Genomic DNA, 21,592 nt, shown 5'->3' with positions numbered 1-21,592 from the left:
CAAAAACAAAAAAAAAGAAAGAAAAAGAAAAGAAAAATTAAATGGAGGCTTGTAATGAGTAAGTTTTTTCCGCCAGCCGCTGGTCTGGTCCTACCGCTGCGCCAGCCCCAAATAACGCACAGAGACTCTGTATTTGATATAATGCTGTTGGCCAGGTACTAGTTTCTTATCGGCTAGCTCTGTCTTAATTATTAACCCATTTCTATTAATTTCCACGTGGTCTTATCTTACGGGAGAGAGAGGCCGCCGGCATTCTGCTCTCTCCATCTTCCATCTTGACTCCTCCTTACTACTTCCTCACTCCTCCTTGTCTCCTAGTCCCGCCTGTCTTGCTTTCCTATTGGCCAACAGTGCTTTATTCATTAACCAGTATGAGAAACATTTACAGAATGACATCTCCTATCAGAGGCTAGCCTGGGCTCTAGAGTAAGGTGGTAGAGGCAACCATCTAGAACACAAAATAGGAGCTAGGGAGATGAGTAGTCTTTCTGGGGAGCCAGGTGATCTCAGATGAACTCTCAGAACCCACATAAAGGTGCAAGGAGAGAACTGACTCCACACATGTTTGGTAGAAGCCACCTAATGCCCAGTCAGTGGTGTCACACACCTTTTATCCCAACACTTGGGAGGCAGGGGCAGGCAGATCTCTGTGAGTTCAAGGCCAGCCTGGTCTACAGAATGAGTTCCAGGATAGGCTCCAAAGCAATACAGAGAAACCCTGTCTTGAAAAACAAAAATGCTGCTCCTGCCTGGGGTGCTGCCTGGGCCACCTTTAGATAACAACCCACCTCATCTCCAGCAGATGGCAGCGCCTCTGCTTCTGCTCTCCCTCTGCCTGCTCCCTTTGGCTATCTTCTTTTTTCTTTTGCACACACTGACCCCTCTTGTTGGGCTCCTGATGACCTACGTTTGACTGGCAAGACCTGCACAGTGGAAGAGGAGAACTGACTTGTATAAGTTGTCCTCCGATGTTCGTGGGCATCCCAGGGCACACCGACACCCACCATCAACCTACCACCCACACTGCATCCTACATACACATGTAAAAGGGGGGCATATTTCGGTAGTTAGAGCACTTGCCTAGAATGTATGAAGCCCTGGTTCCATGTTCAGCACCAAATAAATGGGGCACCGTGGTGCACATCAGTAATCTAGAGCTAGGGAGGTAGAGGCAGGGTGAGCAGAAGTTAAAGTTTATCATTGTCTGTACAAGTTCAAAGCTAGCCAGGGCTACATGAGACCCTTTCTCAAAAAAATAAAGGAAGGAAGGAAGGGAGAGAGGGAGGGAGGGAGGGAAGGAAGAAGACCCAACTTTAATCCATTTATGTTTCTGACCAAGATGAAGATTTCAAAACGGACATAATGTAGATCACATTGGGATCAGAGATGGCTCAGAGGATGAGAGCACTGGCTGTTCTTCCAGAGGATCTGGGTTCAATTCCCAGGACCCACATGGCAGCTCACACCTGTAACTCCTTCCAGGAGTCCAGTGCTCTCCCTTCTGGCCTCTGCAGGCACTGAACTTGACGTGATGCATAGACATACTTGCAGGCAAAACATCCATCCATATAAAATAAAAATAAGTGAATCTTTTATTTATTTATTTTGTATTATTTGCATTGGTGTTTGGCCTGCATATATGTCTGTTTGAGGGTATCAGATCCCCTGGAACTGGAGCTACAGACTGTTGTGAGCTACCATATGGGTGCTGGGAATTGAACACAGGTCCTCTGGAAGAGCAGCCAGTGCTCTTAACCACTGAGCCATCTCTCCATCCCCAAAGAAGTGAATCTTTAAAATTTTTTAAAATATTAAAATGTGGTATACATTTATAATTCAGTAAATTAGAGGCTGGGGTAAGAGGACCAAGAATTCAAAGACAGCCTGGGCTGCATAGCTAGAACGTGTCTCAAGAGCTGGGTGTAGCATCACACACCTTTAGTCTCAGCACTTGATTAAAGACAGGCAGATCTCTGTGTTTGAGGCCAGCCTGGTCTACGTAGTAAGTTCAAGGGCAGCCAGAGCTGTATAGTGAGGCTCTGTCTTCAAAAAACCCAAATAAATAAACCTGCCTCAAGAAAAATGGCAAAAATGGAATGTGACATGGAGACCCTGCCTGTGACCCTAATACATGAGATGTGGAGACCCTGCCTGTGACCCCCCTAATACATGAGATGTGGGGACCCTGCCTGTGACCCCCCTAATACATGAGATGTGGGGACAGCAGCAGGAGTACAAATCCATCCCTGCTACATGTAGCTTAGGAACAGTCTTCAAAACGTAAGACTTTGTTTCTCATAGGTAGTTTCTGCTATGGTTAATGTGGGGAGTCAATTTCAACAGATTAGGGGTTCAATAGAAAATGGATGTGTAATAGGTCTTTTCTTTGGACCATGAGCTCCCAGATAATGACATGGAGATTTATTAAGTGTAAAAGCTTGGCCTTAGTTTAGGCTCTTAAAACTTAAATTAGCTGGGTGTTGGTAGTACATACATTTGACCCCAGCACTCAGGAGGTAGAGGCAGGCAGATCCTTGTGAGTATGAGGTCAGCCTGGTCTACAGAGTGAGTTTCAGGACAGCCAAGACTGTTTCACAGAGAAACTCTGTCTCAAACAACAACAAAAACCCAAGCAAGCAAGCAAGCAAGCAAGCAAACAAACAAACAAAAAAACAACTTAAATCAACCCATTTATTTAATCTACACTCTTCCATTTGGTCATCACATCTCAGTATCATCCAGCTGACTTCCTTCATGTCTGGTTGGTGAATTTCCCACCTCAGATTCTTTCCCAGACTTCCTTTCTCTGCCTATCTTGCCTAGCTATTGGCTGTTCAGCTCTTTATCAAACTAATCAGAAGGTGCCTTAGGCAGGTAAGGAAGGACAGAGATAGGTCTTCACATTATGTGATGAAATGTCTGGCAACACAGATGCTTCTGGAAGTTAGAAAGTGAATCTGAGTGGACTAAGGGAAGAGATGATCCCTTAATGTTGATGGGCATCACCCAATTGGCTGGAGCCAAATATAGCAGGTAAATGGGGCTCTCCAAGAGCTAGAATAGACTTCTGCTGCCACCTTGGAATCAGAATTCCAGTTTCCTGGGTGGTGAGATACCTCTGCAAATAAAGGCACTTGAGTTCAATCCCTGAGACGGAGAGACTGACTCCCAAAGTTTTGTTGTCCTCTGGCTACCATATGCATACGTAGAGATACATACACAATACATTTTTAAATTAATAATAAAATTAAGCTGGGTGGTGGTGGAGGAAGTTCATGCCTTTAAATCCCAATGTTTGGGAGGCAGAGGCAGGCAGATTTCAGTGAGTTTGAGGCCAATCTGGACTACAAAGCAAGTTCTAGGACTGTTACACAGAGAAACCCTTTCTCAAAAAACAAAATAAAAAATTAAATACATGAAGTTAGAAAAAGTAAAAGAACTCAAGTCTCTCTGGCTTTTGCACAGGGTGGGGGAAGGGGAGGAAGGCAGGGGGTGCCTTCAGGTTCTCAGGCTTTTGGCTATAGACAGAGTTGCAACAATGATTCTCTGTTTCTAAGGACTTCAGGTTTCTCTTGGGCCACACTGTTAGTATCTCAGATCTCCAGCATGAAGAGATGACCTATTGTGGAGCATTTTGGCCACCATAGTTACATGAGTTAATTCTGATAATAAATCTATCTACATGCTCTGTTTATTGTCTCACTAGAGAATACTAATAATATGGGTGTGCTGCATGGTTTCATGTCAACATGACACAAGCTAAAGTCATCTGAGAGGAGGGAGACTCAATTGAGAAAATGCCTCCATAAAATCAGGCTGTTGGCAAGCCTGTAGGGCATTTCTTAATTAGTGATGATGGGGGAGGGTTCTGACTATTGTGGGCTGGTGGTCCTGGGTCCTATAAGAAAAAGCAGACTGAGAAAGCCATGAGGAACCAGCCAGTTAAGCAGCACCCCTCCACAGCCTCTGCATTGGCTCCTGCCTTCAGATTCCTTCTCTGTTTGAGTTTCTGTCCTGACTTCCTTCAACATGAACAGTGATATGGAAGTGTAAACCAAATAAACCCTTTCCTCTCCAGCTTGAGTTTTGGTCATGGTGCTTCACTGCAACATCAGAAACTGACTAAGACAACAGACTTGCCAGGCCGTGGTGGTGCACACCTTTAATCCCAACACTTGGGAGGCAGAGGCAGGTGGAGCTTTGTGAGTTTGAGGCCAGCCTTGTCTACAAAGCCAGTTCCAGGACAACCAGGACTGTTACACAGAGAAACCCTATCTCAAAAAAAAAAAAAAAAAAAAAAACAAAAAAACAAAACAAAAACAAAAAACAAAAAAGGGGGGTGCTTATTCTTTTTATTGAAAGTTTGTATTTTGGCCAGCAGCTGCAGCTACTCATTTGATAATTCTATCCTCTTCTACCCTTTAATCCTCAGTGGCATCTTCCAACTACTCATCATGTGCTTCCCCCAATGATGAAGTCAACCCACAGTTCCCAGAGCCAATAGGGTTACACAGCTAGACCCTTGAGCCTAGAGATGTTTAAAATATCCAAATACCAAAGAATAGCACAAATAAACATAAAATTTAAGTGAGGTGGAAACATTTCTAGAAAAATGTGGAATGCTCAAGTTGGCACAAAATAACACAAACTTTAATAGATCCAAAACCAGTGAAGAAAGTTATAATCTAAGATTCCACTTGGACATGGTGGTGCAGGCTAATAATCCCAGCACTGCTGTGAAATAATCCCTTTGTACACAGTAAAGATCTGTCAATGTGATTGGTTTCATAAAAAAGCAGACTGGCCAATAGCTGAACAGAATAAAGTTAGGCAGGAGAGTCAAACAGAGTGCTGGGAGAAGGAAGGGTGTGGCCAGGGTTGTCTCTGGCAGACAGAGGGTGTAGAAGATGAATGTGCCATGTTAATAAAGGCAGTGCCTTCATTATTTATGGCAGACCATAAATAAAAAATATTAGTTAGGGCTGGAGAGGTGGCTCAGAGGTTAAGTACACTGTTCTTCCAGAGGTCCTGAGTTCAATTCCCAGCAACTACATGATAGCTCTCAACCATCTGTAAAGAGATCTGGTTCCCTTTTCAGGCCTGCAGACAGAACACTGTATACATAATAATCAAACAAATCTTAAAAAAAAAGAATATGAGTTAACTTAAAAATGTAATAGCTAGTTAGTAATAAGCCTGAGCTATTGGTTGAGCTTTTACAATTAATATAAGCCTTTGCCTTGGTTATTTGGGACTAGGTGGTCAGGACAGGAAACATCCGTTTACACGTGGCATCCAATATGGGCACAGACACCCACATAAAGTCTGAGAAAGCTTTTAAAAAAGGGTTGTAGACACACAAAAATGGAGCCAAGAGCAGCTTCATAGTTCATGTCTCTCATGAGGTTCACGGTACAGAGATGTGTCCCATGGCCTCTGCATTTGGGCTTGAGCTGCAGTATGGCAGATTCCCTCAGTCTTACACAGGCGGAGGTACAGAGAGGCCTCTCCCAGATTCATGCCTCGAGGTGGATGTAGGGTTTTTGACCATATGGACAAAAAGTGTTACAGATATACAATAAGGGACAGATTCAGACAAAAAGAGCTCTAAATGGATAGAAGTATGTTTGGAAAATGTGCATCGGCTTGGGAGAAAGAACAGAAATGGTAGAAACCATCATAGATTAAAAAAAAAAAAAAAAGATTTAAAAGCCAGCAGTGTTGGTGCATTCAGGAGGCAGAGGCAGGCAGATCTCTGTGAGTTTGGGCCAGCCTGGTCTACAGAGTGAGTTCCAGGACAAGCTCCAAAGCTACACAGAGAAACTCTGCCTCATAAAACAAAATAAAACAAACAAACCAAAAAAAAAAAAAAAAAAAAAAAACCCACAAAAAACAAAAGCATAAGAAAAATCAAAGTGGATTGGGGAATACCCTCTGAAATCCTCTCTATAAACATAAAAAAAAATCTAAAAAATAAAAAACAAAACAAACAAACAAAAACTACAGGATAGGTGACATATATTTTACCTACTCAAACATAAAACAAAAAATTATCTTTGGCTGGCTTATGTACACAAGTTATATTAGTATTAATACAGATATGTATGTTACCTTTAAAAGTTTATATTTTCAAACAGGGGAAACAGGCACCAATAAAAATGGCCCAGGTGAGCCAGCCTCCAAAATAACTTCAAGGCTACTGATTGTGATGATCTAACCTCACAGAATACTTCAGTCAAGACTTAACAATTATCCTAATTTTCTCAGGGTCCCTCGAAGAAAACCAGCATTCCAATCAGCAGGAAGTAGTCCAGAAAACTAAGCCCTCATTCTCAAAATATTGATTGTAAGTTTTTTTCATTCACAGGGAGTTGATTACAAGTTGTTATTGTTCATAATAAAAACAAAACAAAACAAAAAAGACTAAATAAAAAAATTAAATTCAGAGATCTCTTTCTAAAAGAAGAGGATATGATATAGAAATGGTGGGGAAAGGGGTAGATTATTGAATACTTTAATTTGAAAAACAGCAGTAATCTCAAAATATTTTACAATGGTATGGATTTTAGTTTATTCATACAAATTTAAAGTTAATTTTGTTATACTATATGTATATTTCTACTCTTGTTTAAGGTATTGTGTTTATGCAGCTCAATTAAAAATGTAATGTAAAGGGGCTGTAGAAGTGGCTTAGAATTTAAGAGCACTGGCTGCTCTTCCAGAGGTCCTGGATTCAATTCCCAGTAACCACATGATGGCTCACAACCATCTGGTGCCCTCTTCTGGCCTGCAGACAGAACACTGTATACATGAAAAAAAAAATGCAATGTATAACTAAGAAGTACAGATTAATATTTAGTAATCTATAATAGCTAAATTTAAAGTCATGTTAGTTAGGTGTCCTACGTATACAAATATATATTTCAGATAGATAGGCAATCCAGTGAAACACGTCTGCTCCCAGCAGCACCAATTTACTTCAGAAAAGATGACCGGCATTAAAGAACCTATGTATGGAGTTTGTTTTCTTTATGGCAAATGCTAGCCATGTGGAAAAAAAAAAAAAAAAACCTGCCCTTGCCTCAATTGCTGAGAGTTACTGTCCAAACTGGACCAACAGGACATAAGAAAGGCTACTGCTGAACTTGGCCAAGACAGTCCTTCAAAATTCCCTGCTTAACAGGAAAGTCTATCAGATATGCTAGGCCTAAGCCAGAGTTGGAACTTTGGGTGATTATCCAGGCAGCCTAATGCCTCTGTCATTAGGCAACTTTTTATCCTTCTGAGGTCTTTGATGGCATTGAAGCCTAGATAGTCATAGTTTTTCCTAGTTATGACAAAAGATAAATTAGAGGCTGGGTGGTGGTGGTGCACACATTTAATCCCAGCACTCAGGAGGCAGAGGCAGGTGGATCTCTGTGAGTTTGAGGTCTGTCTGGTCTACATAATGAGCTCTAGAACAGCCAGGACTACACAGAGAAACCCTATCTCAGAAAAGAAAAACAAAAAGATATATTAGATACAAAACTTTGGATTCACAAAGGTAAGATAGAGTATTTTCTTTAATTTTGCCAAATACAAATGGATTGGATATTGTTACTGTAATTCTTATTTTATAACTATTTTTGTTGTAAATAATCTTACTGCTAAATTTAAAACCATCTTTTATTTTTATTTGTTTATTTATTTTTACTTTATGAGCATTGTTGTTTTACCTGAATGTATGTCTGTGAGGTGGTGTCAGATCTTGAAGTTACAGACAGTTTTTAGTTTCTATATGGGTGCTGGGAATTGAACCCAAGTCCTTTAGAAGAGCCAGTTCTCTTATCCACTGAGTCTTCTCTCCAGCTCCAAACCTTCCTTTTTAGTTAGACAAAAAGAGAAATGCTGTGGAATAATCTCTTTGTACACTATATGGATTTGTCACTGTGATTGGTTTAATGAACAAGCTGACTGGCTAATAGCCGAACATACACAGTTAGGCAGAAAAGCCAGACTGAGAATCTGAGAATGATGGGAGGAAGTAGGGCAGTGTCAGAGGAGTCTCTGACAGATATAGAGGGAGCAGGAGATGCCTGTGCCATGTTAATACAGGTACTGCCACATGGCAGAGCATAAATAAAGAATATGGGTTAACTTAAAATGTAAGAGCTAGTTAGAAATAAGCCTGAGCTGTTGGCAGAGCAGTTACAATTAATATAAGCTTCTGAGTCAGTTACCTGGGACCAGATGGTGGGAACAGGAAATGTCTGTTTACACAGTACTTCGGAGGAGAAACAGGAAGATCAAGGTCAGTTATCCTCAGCTACATACAGAGATTGAGGCCAGCCTGGGCTATACTAGACATTGTTTAAGGAAACAAACAAACAAAAAAACCTATAAAACAGTAAGAAAAAAAAACTCTTCAGTGGAAGGGCTGTGGCTCAGTGGTGACTTAATAGTCATGAAGCTTTGTGTTCTAATCCCAGAACCAAATACAAAGGGGGATGAAGCTGTGATGGTGGCTCAGTTGCTACAGAGGCATAAGGAACTGAGAGACTCTCAGCATCCACACAGAAAAAGCTGAGAACTTGTTGGACATGATATCACATGTCTTTAATCCCAGTGCTCTTGAAACAGATGCAGGCAGAGCTCTCTGTGTGTTCGAGGACAGCCTTACATAGTGACTTTTAGACTAGCTAGGGATACATGCAACACACTGTCTAAAATAAGCAAAACAAAAATCTATAAAAATTATAACAAAAACAAAATACACAGACACACAGGCACACACAGGAAATGTCAGGACAGCCATTGTCCTCTTGCTGCCTCTCTGAGTAGAACAATATGCAGTGGTGGGCTGGCCCAGCCATGGGAAGGCAGGCTGAGGGACATGGCCTGCCTTAGGGACCAATTGCATGGGCATCAGGACATGAGGGCCCTTTGAGATAATTAAGTTCTGACGACCCGACCCTTTCATAACAGATGGGTAAACATAGGCTTAAAGAGGTAGGGAGCTTATTCCAGGGTAGGTAGCAGGGGCAGAGGTAGGGTGCAGTCCTGGGTCCTGTTGAACCATGTTTGATGGGAAGTCAGCATCACACACTCTGGCTGACCCCTGCCTATTACTTTTTGCTAGGGCCATTTGACTGGTCATAGCCTGGTTGTCATGGAGATGGCAGAGAGGGCAGTTCCAGAGCTGGTAGGTAGGGAAAAGGGCAGGGTACCAATATGCTAAACACTGACCAACTGTTGGCCAGGGCCATATCGGAGAGACCAAGACACAGCACAGAGCCCTTGGTTCCAGTGACAGCCACAGGGCTGTTCAAACTTCTATCAAGCATCTCTCCGGAGGAGCAGGTGAGGGAGGCAGGCCCAGTTGGGGAACTTCCAACTGCCCAGCAGCATCTTAGCCTAGAGAAGCTAGGGCTGGCTGAGGCTCTTGAAGAAACATAAGACTAGAGCTCAGGTCCTGATAACAGTTAGGACAATCTGGGGCAAGCACCAGACAGAACAGGCGGAGCAATCTGGGTACACCACAGAAAAAAAGGGCTTTTAGGAAATAAAATAACTTCCTTCCTTCTACTTTTGTTACACTACGTCCAGAGTCCTGTGTGACATCCCCCCCAAAATGTGAGCTTTTGTTATTGTTGTTTTGGAAGGTAGTAGTGATAGATGGTTTGTTTGTTTGTTTGACAAGCTCCTACCAAAATTACCTGGGCTATCCTAGAACTCACAATCGGGAGGTGGAGACAGGAGGGTCAGTTGTTCAGAGCTATCCGCAGCCACTCCGTGGTGGTGCACACCTTTTAATCCCAGCACTCAGGAGGCAGAGGCAAGCGGATCTCTGTGAGTTTGAGGACAGCTAGGGCTACACAGAGAAACCCTGTCTCAAAAAAACCAAACCAAAACAAAACAAAAACCAAAAGCTAATCTCAGCTATACAGTGAGTTTGAGACCATCCTCAGCCCCTATCTCAACAAAACAACAAAAACTTACAGCAACAACAATATAATATGTATTAATGGGGAACAGTATAATAATCCTTATACACAATCAAATCAGGACAATTATCATCTCTGTGTGTTGGGAACATTTGGACATTCTCTCACAGCAGAGTTCAATGGTGACAAATTTGGGATTTGGAAACCGTGACAACATGTGTGAGTCCTAGCATCACCACTCACCAGCCTTGTGGCCTCTGCTCTTAGAAGTGCAAGAGCCTAACTCTTTGCCTGCAAATGGGTAAAAACAAGCCTCCACTTCCTTAGGCATTTCTTTGGGAAAGTCAAATATGTAAGTGCCTAAAGGTCTGGTGCCCAAGGGTCTGCAGCTTGAGAGAGAGAGAGAGAGAGAGAATTGTGCAAATGGAGGTCAGGGAGCAACAGGTGGGAATTGGCTCTCTCCTCCTATATGTGGGTCCCCTGGATCAAACTCAGGTTGTTAGCTGTAGTGACAGTTGCCTTCACCCATTGAGTCACCTCCCCAGCCTGGACCTGCAGCTCTTGGTATTTTAACAGAAGAGGTAAGGAGCAATCAAGGGAGTTTTGGGACAGCCATGGCTGGGACAGAGTGCAAAGAGAGGAAGCCACTAGGGAGATGCTAAGTGCTATAGGAGTGGCCCTCTTCCCCTGTCCTGCCCAGGGGAACCTTGGGAGTGGTGATAGCCTCCAGAGTCAGAGCTGCCAGCTGCAGAGGTCTCAGAGTGCAGGACAGACAGCAAAGAAGGAACGCAAGCCCCGGAGGCGGACCAAGAAAGGACAAGGTTCAGCTGAGGCAGAGGAGTAAGTGGTTGGGGGTGGACTGGGGGATGGACTGGGGCCCAGAGGAGGAGGATCCTCACTCTGACTCCTGCCCTCTCCTTCAGTCTCTTCACTGCACCTTCTCGGAAGCCTTCCTTCCCTTTCCAGTGGGCCTGGGAAAGCTTCATCATAGATGGCCAGGCTCTGCTTCAACCAAGTTCCTCTGTGGCCCCTGGCCACCGATCCCTGCTTTTGCCCCCAGCAGCCCCCCAGCTCAAGTCCAAGCGCAAGTCAGTAGCCAGCCTCTCAGAAGATGTTGGCTTCAGCCAGAAGACAGAAGTGCAAACCCTGGAGAGGAGACATCAGCCAGGAGGCTGGACCAGCATCGCCCTCCCTGTGGGCAAAGCAGAAAGCCAAGGGCTGGAGCGATGCAGCCAGGGTGGCTTCTGCTCACCAGGAAAAGCATCAGGGTCAGAGTCTGAGGATGTCTCAGAGGTAGAAAGCCAGGAGGCTGAGGAGGCAGAGAGGGTTCAGAGCCCTGGGGAACGGCCCCAGATCCCAGGGAGGGGCTTGATCTGGGAGGAGGAGTGGATCTCAGAGGTGACAGAGGAGGAGGAACACAGTGCCCCCCAAAGGAGGAAGGGCAGCTCTCATAATAAGGGAAGGAATTCTGGAGAAAAGGCGTCAGAAGAAGGGGAGCAACAGGGCCACATCCAGAGAAGCAGCTCCAGCTTCAGCAGCCTCCTAAAGCCGCAGAGGGGGAAGTCAAGAGCCAAGGAGCTCAAGGGGCCCTGGGACCTGGAGCGGCTACACAAGCAGTTACAAGAGGAATTGGATTGTGGTGAGTGCAGCTGAAAGACCTGAGGAACACTGTGGGAGACCTGCCCTCAGAGAGGGTTAGGGCAGTGGCAGTGGGGATAGGAAGTACAGGCTGGGGTGGGCGAGGTGTTGTCTGGGTGCTGGGTGGGATTGCCCAGTGACCCAGGAGAGAGTGTGACCCGGACTTAAATCTTCCCTTGGACAGGTCCCCAAAAGCAGACCTGGAATGCTTTGCGGGCAGCTGTCCAGGCCTCTGCCAGAAATAGGAAGACCCCTACCTTGGGAGATGACGAAAGTTTCTTGTCTGCCAACTTCCCTAATCGCACCTTCCATAAACGACAGGAGGCCACCAGGTGAGGAAAGAGGAAGTAGACAAGGACTGAGGGGATGGGTGGGTAGGGAGGAACAGGCAGAGTTTTACAGGTGACAGTCTCTTTCGAGTTCATTCTTTTACTCATTCACCAGGCTTTCAGATCATCCACCCATCCTCCTCGTAATAACGTCCATGTCTGCTTGCCCTACTGTACTGACACATGCCAGTACATTCCTTTCTTTCCTCCTATCCATCCTCCAGCCTATTAATGGAACATATATTGAAGTGACTTCTTGTGAGTCCTCAGAATAGGAAGGAGGAAGACTTGGGCCAGTCCTGAGACATTCAAGGTCTAAAAAAGGATATGAATGGCCATTGTGCGTTTAGTTCCAGTTACTACACTTGGGCCAGAACAAGTGACCATGGGCTCAGAGAAGCCTGGAGGCAAGGAGACAACTCTTGGCCAAGGGATAATGAGGGCCTGAACCATGCGTCAGTGTGAATGGCAAGAAGGGGACCCACTGGAGTTCTCTAAAGACCTAGTTTGTGTGTGTGTGTGTGTGTGTGTGTGTGTGTGTGTGTGTGTGTGTGTGTACTGGAGATCAAACCCAGGGTCTTGAGAACTCTTGGCTCTACTAGTGAGCTATATCCTCAGCAGTGAGAGCTAAAAATAATTATACTTATTTATTGTCTACATGTGCAGGCACGTGAGTACCACAGCATCGGTGTGAAGGTCAGAACACAACTTGAGGGAGTTAGTTCCCCTCTTCCACCATGTGGGTCTGAGGAACTGAACTTACATTGTCAGGCTTGCCATCTTTACCTACTGAGCCATCTTGCTGGTCTAGTTCTGAGATTTTTTTTTAGAGTCTGACTTAATGGGTCTTGGGGACTGACAAGATGTGGCATGTGAGGGAGAGGCAAATTCAAATTCATTCAGCATTATTATTTTTTTTTCTGATGAGGGGAAGTAATTGAAGCATGGTCTCAAGTATCTTAGGCTGGCCTTGAACTTACCATGCAGCTGGAGCTACCTTGAAAGATCCTTGTAGATCCTTCTGCCTCTGTCTGGGTGTTGGGATTACAGACCTGCACCATCACCCTTGATCATCAGATTCTCATAGTACCCTCTATAACCCTTTCTTACAGATTTATTCTTCATTAGTTAAAAATTGTATCGATGTATGGCTATATCAAACTAATTAAAATGTGTATTGCCACACATACTTTTTTTTTTACGAACACCTACATTTAATCTCTTAGTGATTTTTAAATACACAGTGTGTTGTAAAAAAATCATAAACACCATATTGTAGGGTAGATTTGTTTCTCTGTGTAGCTCTGGCTGTCCTGGGGCTCACTCACTCTATGAACCAGGCTGGCCTCAAACTAGAGATCTGCCTGCCTCTGCCTCCCAAAATGCTGAGAAAGGCATATGCCATCACATCTGACTGGCTTGTTTCTTATACTTTTTTTTTTTTTTAAAGATTTATTTATTTACTTATTTGATTATTTATTGTGTATACACTGTTCTGTCTGCATGGTTGCCTGTACACCAGAAGAGGGCATCAGATCTCATTACAGATGGTTGTGAGCCCCCATGTGGTTGGTGGGAATTGACCTCAGGACCTCTGGAAGAGCAGTCAATGTTCTTGACCTCTGAGCCATCTCTCCAGCCCCTTCTTACACTTTTTTAAAAATGATTTTTATTTTATGTGTGTGGGTGTTTTGACTGCATGCATGTCTCTGTGCCACGAGTGTGCTTCATGAACAGAAAGGCCTCAAGAGGGCACTGGGTCTCCTGGGACTGGAGTTGGTTATTAATTAGCTAGCACGTGGGTGCTAGGAATTGAACCCAAGTCTTCTGGAAGAGCACTCAGTGCTCTTAACCACTGATCTCCCAGCTCTTTTATTTTATTTCATGCGAATGAGTGTTTTGTCTACATGCATGTCTGTGAACCCACGTGCATGTCTGGTGCTCTTGGAGGCCTAGGAGAGGGTATATGTTCCCCGAACTGCAGTTGTGATGGCTGTGAGACCCTATGTGGGTGCTGGGAATTGAACCTGGGTCCTCTGGAAGAGAAACACGTGCTCTAAAACCCTGAACCGTGTCCCCATCTCTTCTATACTGTTTTTATATTCTCACCTACTATGAGCAAAGGCTTCCTTCCATTTCTCCATTGTCACCTTTGTTGTCAGTGGATCTCATTTTTTTTTTTTCGTTGGGGGGGGGTGGTCGTTTGGAGACAGGGTTTCTCTGTGGCTTTGAAACCTGTCCTGGAACTAGCTCTGTAGACCAGGCTGGCCTCGAACTCAGAGAGATCCGCCTGCCTCTGCCTTCTGAGTGCTGGGATTAAAGGCGTGCGCCACCGACGCCCCACTGACAGTGGATCTCTTTTGCCAGTTGTTTTGTTCCGGACAAGTCTTGCTATTTAGCCACAACTACCATGTCTGGTACTACCTATGTCCCCTAACTGGCATTCAACTTGCTGTAATCCTCCTACCGCACACTGCTGTGTTCTAGGATTACAGGCGTATATCACCATGCATGGGAATGTATGTACAGTGGCAGGAGCTCGTCCTCTGGTTCTCTCCTACTATTCTGAGTCAGGATCATTCTCTTTCTTTCTTTTGTACTTTTAATTAATTAACTAATTAATTATTATTTTTTTTTTTTTTTGTTTTGCTTTCTGAGACAAGATTTCTCTGTATAGCCCTGGCTGGCCTGGAACTTGTTCTGTAGACCAGGTAGGTTGTCCTCAAACTCATGAGATCCACATGCCTCTGCCCGCTGAGCACTGAGATTAAAGGCGAGCACCACGATTAAAGGCGAGCACCACCGCTACCTGGCAGTTTAATGGTTTCTTACAAAATCAGGGCATATAACATTTCTAGTTCTTTTTTCTGTTAAGATAGCTTTAAAGCCCAGTGTGGTGGTGCAGCCTGGAATCCCAGCACTCTGGAGGTGGAGGCATGAGGGCCAGAAGTTTATTGAGGTCATTCTCAGCTACAGAAAGAGTCAAGGCCAGTCAGGGATACATAAGAAATTAAATGAACAATGTATGTAGCTACAGAAAGAAATTGCTACAAAGGAGACAGAGTAGCCAAGGGGAAGTCTTTCTGGGAGAAATGACATTTCTCCAAAGACATACTGATGAGAAACAACTGGCCATGATCTCTGGGGAGGAATGCTCCAGGTTTCTTTAGTTGCTGGTCAGCTATCCATACTTTTGCCTACATGTTCCTTCACATATTGATCCCTTCAACATTTTTATTCTTTCCTACACATTTATTCATACAACTACCTGACTGTCAATCCATCCAACTCTGCCTCAAACTGTTAGGCACTTTAACCTAGGTGCTGTCAAATAAAGTAGTTAGAGATCTGGTCCTTTCTTAAAGACAGCCGCTGGGCAAGGTAATGTGAGCAACGCAAAAAGGTCCCAGGCTGTGTGCTGAGCTCTTCAGGGCTCAGGAAGCCTAGGTTGAGCTCTACAGTGTTCAGGAGGCCTGAGTCCAGTGTTAAGAACTAGATCTCAAGTTGGGCAGTGGTGGTGCACACCATTGATCCTAGCACTCAGGAGGCAGAGGCAGGCAGATCTCTGTGGATTCGGACCAGCCTGGTTTACAGAGCAAGTTCCAGGACAGGCTCTAGGCTACACAGAGGAACCCTGCCTAAAAAACAAAACAACAATAACATAAAGAACTGGATCTCAGTGCTGAACAATAGGGAAAGGCCTTAAGCTGGTTGTAAGCCACCATTTTCAGGCTCCATGAAGCCTGGCTTCCATGACAAATGCCATTTGTTTCCCAGGAACTTGGCTCTCTGAGACACATACTTTCTCCCACAGGCTCTCCGCTAAGGCTTACATGGTCCTCTATGCTACCCTGACCTTCCTTGAGTTTCCTGATGCTCCATGGACATCTCCCTTTCCTTACCAGAAACCTGCTGCAGGCTTGGGAACGGCAGCAGCTGGAGGAGCGGCAGCAGGCTGAGATGCGCAGGGCTCGGGAACATCAGGTGCAGCAGCAGGTGGCCCGATGCCTGGCAGCCTACACACCCCGAGGGAGCAGAGGGGCCTTGGCTGCTCAGCGCAAACTAGAGGAGCTGAGGTAGGAGGCCAGGCTTTGGAGGGCTTGGCTGGGGCATGGCGCTGAGGCTGTGCTTGGGTGTCAGGCTGAGGACCGCACAGCAGGCAGGCCAGGCCACTTAGCTGCATTTTACAAATGAAGATGCTGAGGCCTTTGGAGAAGGGCTGGGTCAAGACCATTGAGGTATTAATAGCAACCTCTTCAGATATTAGATCCTCAAGTTCAAGCATTCTGCTGCCCACAGTCATGATTTCAAATCTTATTTTTTTGGTTTCTTGGTGCCAGACATGCTTGTTAATAAAAATAGAGGATGGCTGGACATGGTAACTCACACCTTTAATCACAACACTCTGGAGGCAGAGAGGCAGAGGCAGGTAAATTGCTATGGTCAGCCTGGTCTAGAGAGTTATAGGCCAGCCAGGGAGACCCTGTCTCAAAAAACAAAAAACAAAAACAAACAAACAAAAAAAAATGTTGAGTGGCTGAAAAGTGGGTAAGAGCCTGCTATCCTTACAAAGGACCTGGGTTCAGTTCCCAACACCCACATGGTAACTTACTGGGTTGTAACTCCAGTCCAAGGAATCCAACAACCTCTTCTTCTAACCTCTGCAAACACCAGGCACATGTGTGGTACACTTAAATACATGTAGACTAAACACTCATATATATAAAATATGTATATTTACAATGTTGAAGATTTTAAAAATAGTTGATTGTCCCCTAAATAGTTCCAGGGACTCTACTCCTAGAGACAAGTAGTATGCCTGGTCAGCTGGAATAATGTATTTCATTATCTTTCCATGTTTTCACTGCCCCCTTTTGAGATAGGGTCTCTTCATGTACCCCTGGCTGGCCTGGAAGTCAGCAGTACACATGGCTTCATAGAGATCCTTCCACTTGTCTTCTAAGTACAGGGATTAAAGGCACTATCTGCCCAGCTCTCTTTTTCTCTTTTGAGATAGGGACTCATCCTGGTGGCTCAGGCTATCTTGGAACTCACTATACAGACCAAGCTGACCTCAAATTCTGAGCAATCCTCCTGCCCCCAAGGGCTGGATTAAATATGTAGACTATATTTCTAGGAAACAACTTCACAAATCAAGCAGTTCTTCCTAAAGGGCCATGAGTTAGGTAGTACCAATATCCACATAGTACTACAAAGGAGAAATGGAGGCCCAGAGAGTAGCAAGTTTAAATGATTTACCAAGGTCTGAAGTAAGCCCTGGCATTTATTTGGTTACTGTCTTAGTTGGGTTTTCTATTGCTGTGAAGAGACACCATGACTAGAGCAACTCTTATGAAGGAAAACATTTAATGGGTGGCTTACAGTTCAGAGGTTTGGTTCATTATCTTCAATGGTGGGACATGGCAATATGCAGGCAGACATGGTGCTGGAGAAGCAGCTAAGAGTTCTATACTTTGTACAGGCAACAGGAAGTGAACTGTCTCATTGGACATGGCTTGAGCATATAGGAGACCTCAACGACCCCTACCAGACTGCTTCAAAAACAAAACAAGCTAGGCATGATGGTCTATGCCTGCAATCCTGGCATTTAGGAGGCTGAGACGGGAGGATTATGCATTTCAGGCTAGCCTAGACTACAAAGCACAATCTGGTCTCCAAAACCTAATTAAATAGATTTTTTTCTGGGGGGGGGGGTGTTTCGAGACAGGGTTTCTCTGTATTGGTTTCAAGCCTGTTCTGGCACTCACTCTGTACACCAGGCTGGCCTCGAACTCACAGAGATCTACCTGCCTCTGCCCCCGAGTGCTGGGATTAATGGTGTGGGCCACCAATGCCCAGCTTTAAATAGATGTTTGGAAGACAACTTAGCCAGCAGATACTTGTTGCATGATGACCTGGGCTGGATCCTTAGCATCTTTTTTTTTCCTTTAATTAAAAACATCAACCAAGTGCAGCTGTGTATACCTCATGCTCAGGAGGTTTATTGACCACTCAGTCTAGCCAAACTGGTGAGCTCCAGGTTCAGTGAGAGATCCTGTCTAAGAATATAAGATGCCAGCACAGTGGCACACACCTTTAGTCCCAGCTCTAGGGCGGGAGTTCCAGGCTAGCCTGGTTTATATAGTGAGGCCCTGTGTCAAAAAAAAAAAAAAAAAAAAGTACACAGGACTCATGAAAAAGGCAAACCTCCACACTTGTAACCACTAACCATCTCTTTTGATTGGTGAAGGCTCTTCTTAATGGAGCTAATGGTGCTGGCATGCTTTTCCCAGTGTATTTTTTTTCCTCTAGGGAGGAAACTTCCTTCCTGAGCACCAGGCCTAGCATGAAAGAGCCTTCCCAACATACACACCTGAGAGCCTAGCACAAGTTTCAGGTCTTGTCTGCTCATCCCTTTCACCCCGTCTGTGGCTTCTGCCACTCCATGCTGGGCATATCTTCTGTGCATTAACTGACAGATGTCTAGTCCTGTGAGGAATGGGAGGCCAGAAAGCAGTGTTAACACTGGGCTGGGTGAGCAGATTTGTAGTCTCAGGTAGCCCAAGTTGGACTGGAACTATGTAGCAGAAGATAATTTCTGATCTTCCTACTTCTGTGTAACAGGTCTTTGGACTGAATAATGACACAGACATTTTTAAAAAATTAATTATGAAAGCTTGGCCTTAGCTTAGGCTTGTTTCTAGCTATCTCTTAAAACTTTAAAAACCCATTTATATTAATCTACGTTCTGCCACATGGCTTGTTAGTTCTGTATGGCCAATTTCCTCTGCATCTGGCTGGTGAATTTCCTGCCTCAGATTATTTCCCAGAGTTCCTATCCCTGCCTGAAAGTCCTGCCTAGTTATTGGCCATTTGGTTCTTTATTAAACCAACCATGGCCTTAGGCAGTGAAATGAAACAGAGATATCTTCACATGTCGTATAAAAGCTTGTCCTAACACATGTGCCTGGCGAATGCTGAAATCACAGGTAAGTGCATTGTGTGAGAGGAGAAGGCGCTCATGCCAAAGCACAGTTAAAGGACAACTCAGTGAGCTCTGGAGCTTAAGCCAAAGCTGCCAGCCTTAAGTGTAGCAAGCACATTGACCTGCTGAGCCATCTAAACATCCTCAAGCTGACTTTTGTAAATAGGTTTTTCTCCAGTGCAGTTCAGATCTTTTTGTTTTTTGTTTTTTAAAAAAGTTTCACTGTGCAATCCAGACTAGCCTGGAATTTACTTTGTAGCCAAGATTGGCTTTGAATTCAGGCAATTCTCCTGCCTCAGCTTTCCAAATGTTAGCCACCAGGCCCAGCTTTGGGAGATGTTCTTTTATTTGCAATACTCTGTCATTTCTTAAGTTGCAAGATGGGGGAGAATAAGGGGATGAGCTTTAGGAAGAGAGAGGCTGTGCAAGCAGTTCAGAAGCCAGGACTGATCCTTCCTTTGGGGGTGGCCCGAACGTAGGGCAAGCCCTGGATGCACAGCCTAAACTTGGGAGAGGTGCTCAATCCTACTATATTGAACAAGTCCCTGTGACCTTCCTGAGCCATCAGTAAAACGGGACAAATAAGTCCCACCCTAATAATCCCACCCAAGAAATACAACAGGTCCAAAATGGGAATGAAATGGTTTTGTAAGTCAGGGGACACCTTTATATTAATAAGCTTCAATGAGGACCAGCAGCCTCTGGCCTGTGGAGTGTCCATGTTTAGCTGCCCAGAGGCCTGTCTTTCTCATAGGCGCAAGGAGCGACAGCGTTTTGCTGAGTATCAGACAGAGCTGCAGGGCATCCAGCACAGGGTGCAGGCCCGGCCCTTCCTGTTCCAGCAGGCCATGCAGGTGAGGGCTAACACCTGTGCAGGCAAACAGCACCCCCACCCCCTACTGGCAGGAGCTGCCTCACAATGAAACAAAGTTGGAGTGGGGTCCACTTATTAAGAAGGCCTGGGATCCTTTTCTTAATAACCAGAGTCCTACAGTGACCCCAGCAGTGCTGGTGAAGAATAGGAACCTTCCCTTTCTCTCATCAGACCAATGCCAGGCTCACAGCAAATCGTCGATTCTCCCAGGTGCTGTCAGCATTGGGAGTAGATGAAGAACAGCTGCTGGCTGAGGCAGGCAGTGCAGAGGGCACCTCTCGGAAGCACAGGTGAGGTGGGACAAGGCACTCACACCAGCCTCCCGTCCTTCTAGTGCTCTCACATCCATCATCCAGCAAGATGGGCCAGGGTTATGGTTCCCACCTTCCAATGAGACCAGGGGAGTAGGACCTTACTTGAGGACACAGGAACAAGTAAGCAGAAAAGCTAGTCTGGGACTCTGAGCAAGATATGCCAAGCAGCTGGTGCCATAGTGTCAGCCTATGGAATATTGTCCCTGACATCTTAGAATAAATAACCTGGTATAGAGCAGGAATTGCAAGATTCACTTCACAGTAAAACACAAAACAAAAACAAAACCCCGAGGCTGCAGGAGGGGTGTCACTTCCCAGGGACCCACAGGGTAAAAGGCTGCATTGGGCATGGTTGTGTGTGTGTGTGCTATGGAGCCCAATGGCCTCCATCTGTGTCTTTTAAGGAGCCACCGGTCATTTGGAGTAGAAATGGAGCCCTCTTCTTAGAGCCCCCCAAAGATAGAACCCACCAGCAGCCAGCCTGGAACTCCCCTCCCCGACTCTGGACCCAGAGCACAGCCCCCGAGATAAAAATTAAATGCTTTATGGCAAGTATGGTGTGAGTTGGTTATGCGTTGGAGGAGAGGTAGTTGTAAGTGGGTGGCCTGAACTTAGCTATTTCCTATATATGCTGTGAACGCGGGCTACATCCCTTCCTCGGCAAACACATGCCGTTTCTGCTACTGAGTGGGGCACTTGGAAAGAAATCAGCTGAAGACTTTTCTATGCTTTCTCCAACATACATATACCTGGGGACCTAGAAACGCTAGTGAACAGGACCCTGTCTCTCTCTCTCTGACTCTCAGACGTGGAGCAGAGCTGTAAAGGAGCACAAAAACCACACCAAAACATGCCAAGGTGTGCTACACAGGAAACCCACAGAGGAGCAACTAACCCAAACAAGCAATCAACCAAACAAAAAACCCAGCAAGAGAAAAAGGGCTGGGAAAGCATTGTGGTTTGTGCCTGTGATCCTGGAGGCATAAACTATGAGGCCACATAGTTAATGGGACAGCCTTAAACAAACAAACAAACAAAAAACCACCGAAAAGAAACAGAAAAACGGATCTGTCCAATTTACACCTGAGCCTTGCACTTGGGCATGCACTCCTGAAATCCCTCCCAGTGACTTCCAGCAGACGGGAGGCTGAAACAGAGGGACTGTGGTGGGTTCGAGACCTGCCAGAGCTACAAGTACCAGGCCAATCAGACCTATATAGACCTTATCTTAAAAAGAAAAAAAAAAAAAAAAGATGAAAAGAAAATTAGAAACAAAAACCAGCACTCAATTTCACGGGGTTCACAGGCACAAATTCATAGTGTTCCTTAGCAGTCCAGACCCAATCCACCAATCCAGGGAACGTGGGATCACGGTAGCATTCGCTGGCAATATTGGTTTATTATTGCAAGCCTGGGCTTTTGCAGCTGGTTTCTTCATGAAGAAAACATGCGGTATCTTCTAATATCGAATGGATCCCCGGTCCCAGGAAGCCTAAAAGGAGGACAATCATTGGAGAAGGAGACGCCCA

The 21,592-nt window shown here is 45.0% G+C and overlaps 1 protein-coding gene across 1 annotated transcript; it reads left to right on the top strand.

The window, feature by feature from the left end:
• The first annotated feature begins 9,210 nt into the window (after positions 1-9,210).
• Positions 9,211-20,529, top strand: Tsga10ip (testis specific 10 interacting protein). The gene is made up of 8 exons (XM_051192149.1): positions 9,211-9,339; positions 10,624-10,763; positions 10,808-11,562; positions 11,746-11,893; positions 15,796-15,966; positions 19,630-19,729; positions 19,921-20,039; positions 20,468-20,529. Exons 1-8 carry the CDS (start codon positions 9,211-9,213, stop codon positions 20,508-20,510), a joined length of 1,605 nt encoding a protein of 534 aa, XP_051048106.1. The 3' UTR covers positions 20,511-20,529.
• Positions 20,530-21,592: the final 1,063 nt, after the last annotated feature.

This window comes from Phodopus roborovskii, unplaced genomic scaffold, assembly GCF_943737965.1.
Source record: "Phodopus roborovskii unplaced genomic scaffold, PHOROB, whole genome shotgun sequence".
In the NCBI taxonomy this organism is placed as follows: domain Eukaryota; kingdom Metazoa; phylum Chordata; class Mammalia; order Rodentia; family Cricetidae; genus Phodopus; species Phodopus roborovskii.
Note: the sequence above shows the minus strand (reverse complement) of the source record. Positions and strands in the feature narration are given on the sequence as shown.

Bases quoted from the DNA above. Each gene is read 5' to 3' on its own strand.
- Tsga10ip (XM_051192149.1), top strand. From the start codon at position 9,211: ATGCTAAACACTGACCAACTGTTGGCCAGGGCCATATCGGAGAGACCA. The intron at 11,563-11,745 runs GTGAGTGCAGCT...TCCCTTGGACAG, and splicing joins ACAAGAGGAATTGGATTGTG to GTCCCCAAAAGCAGACCTGG. The intron at 11,894-15,795 runs GTGAGGAAAGAG...TTTCCTTACCAG, and splicing joins AAACGACAGGAGGCCACCAG to AAACCTGCTGCAGGCTTGGG.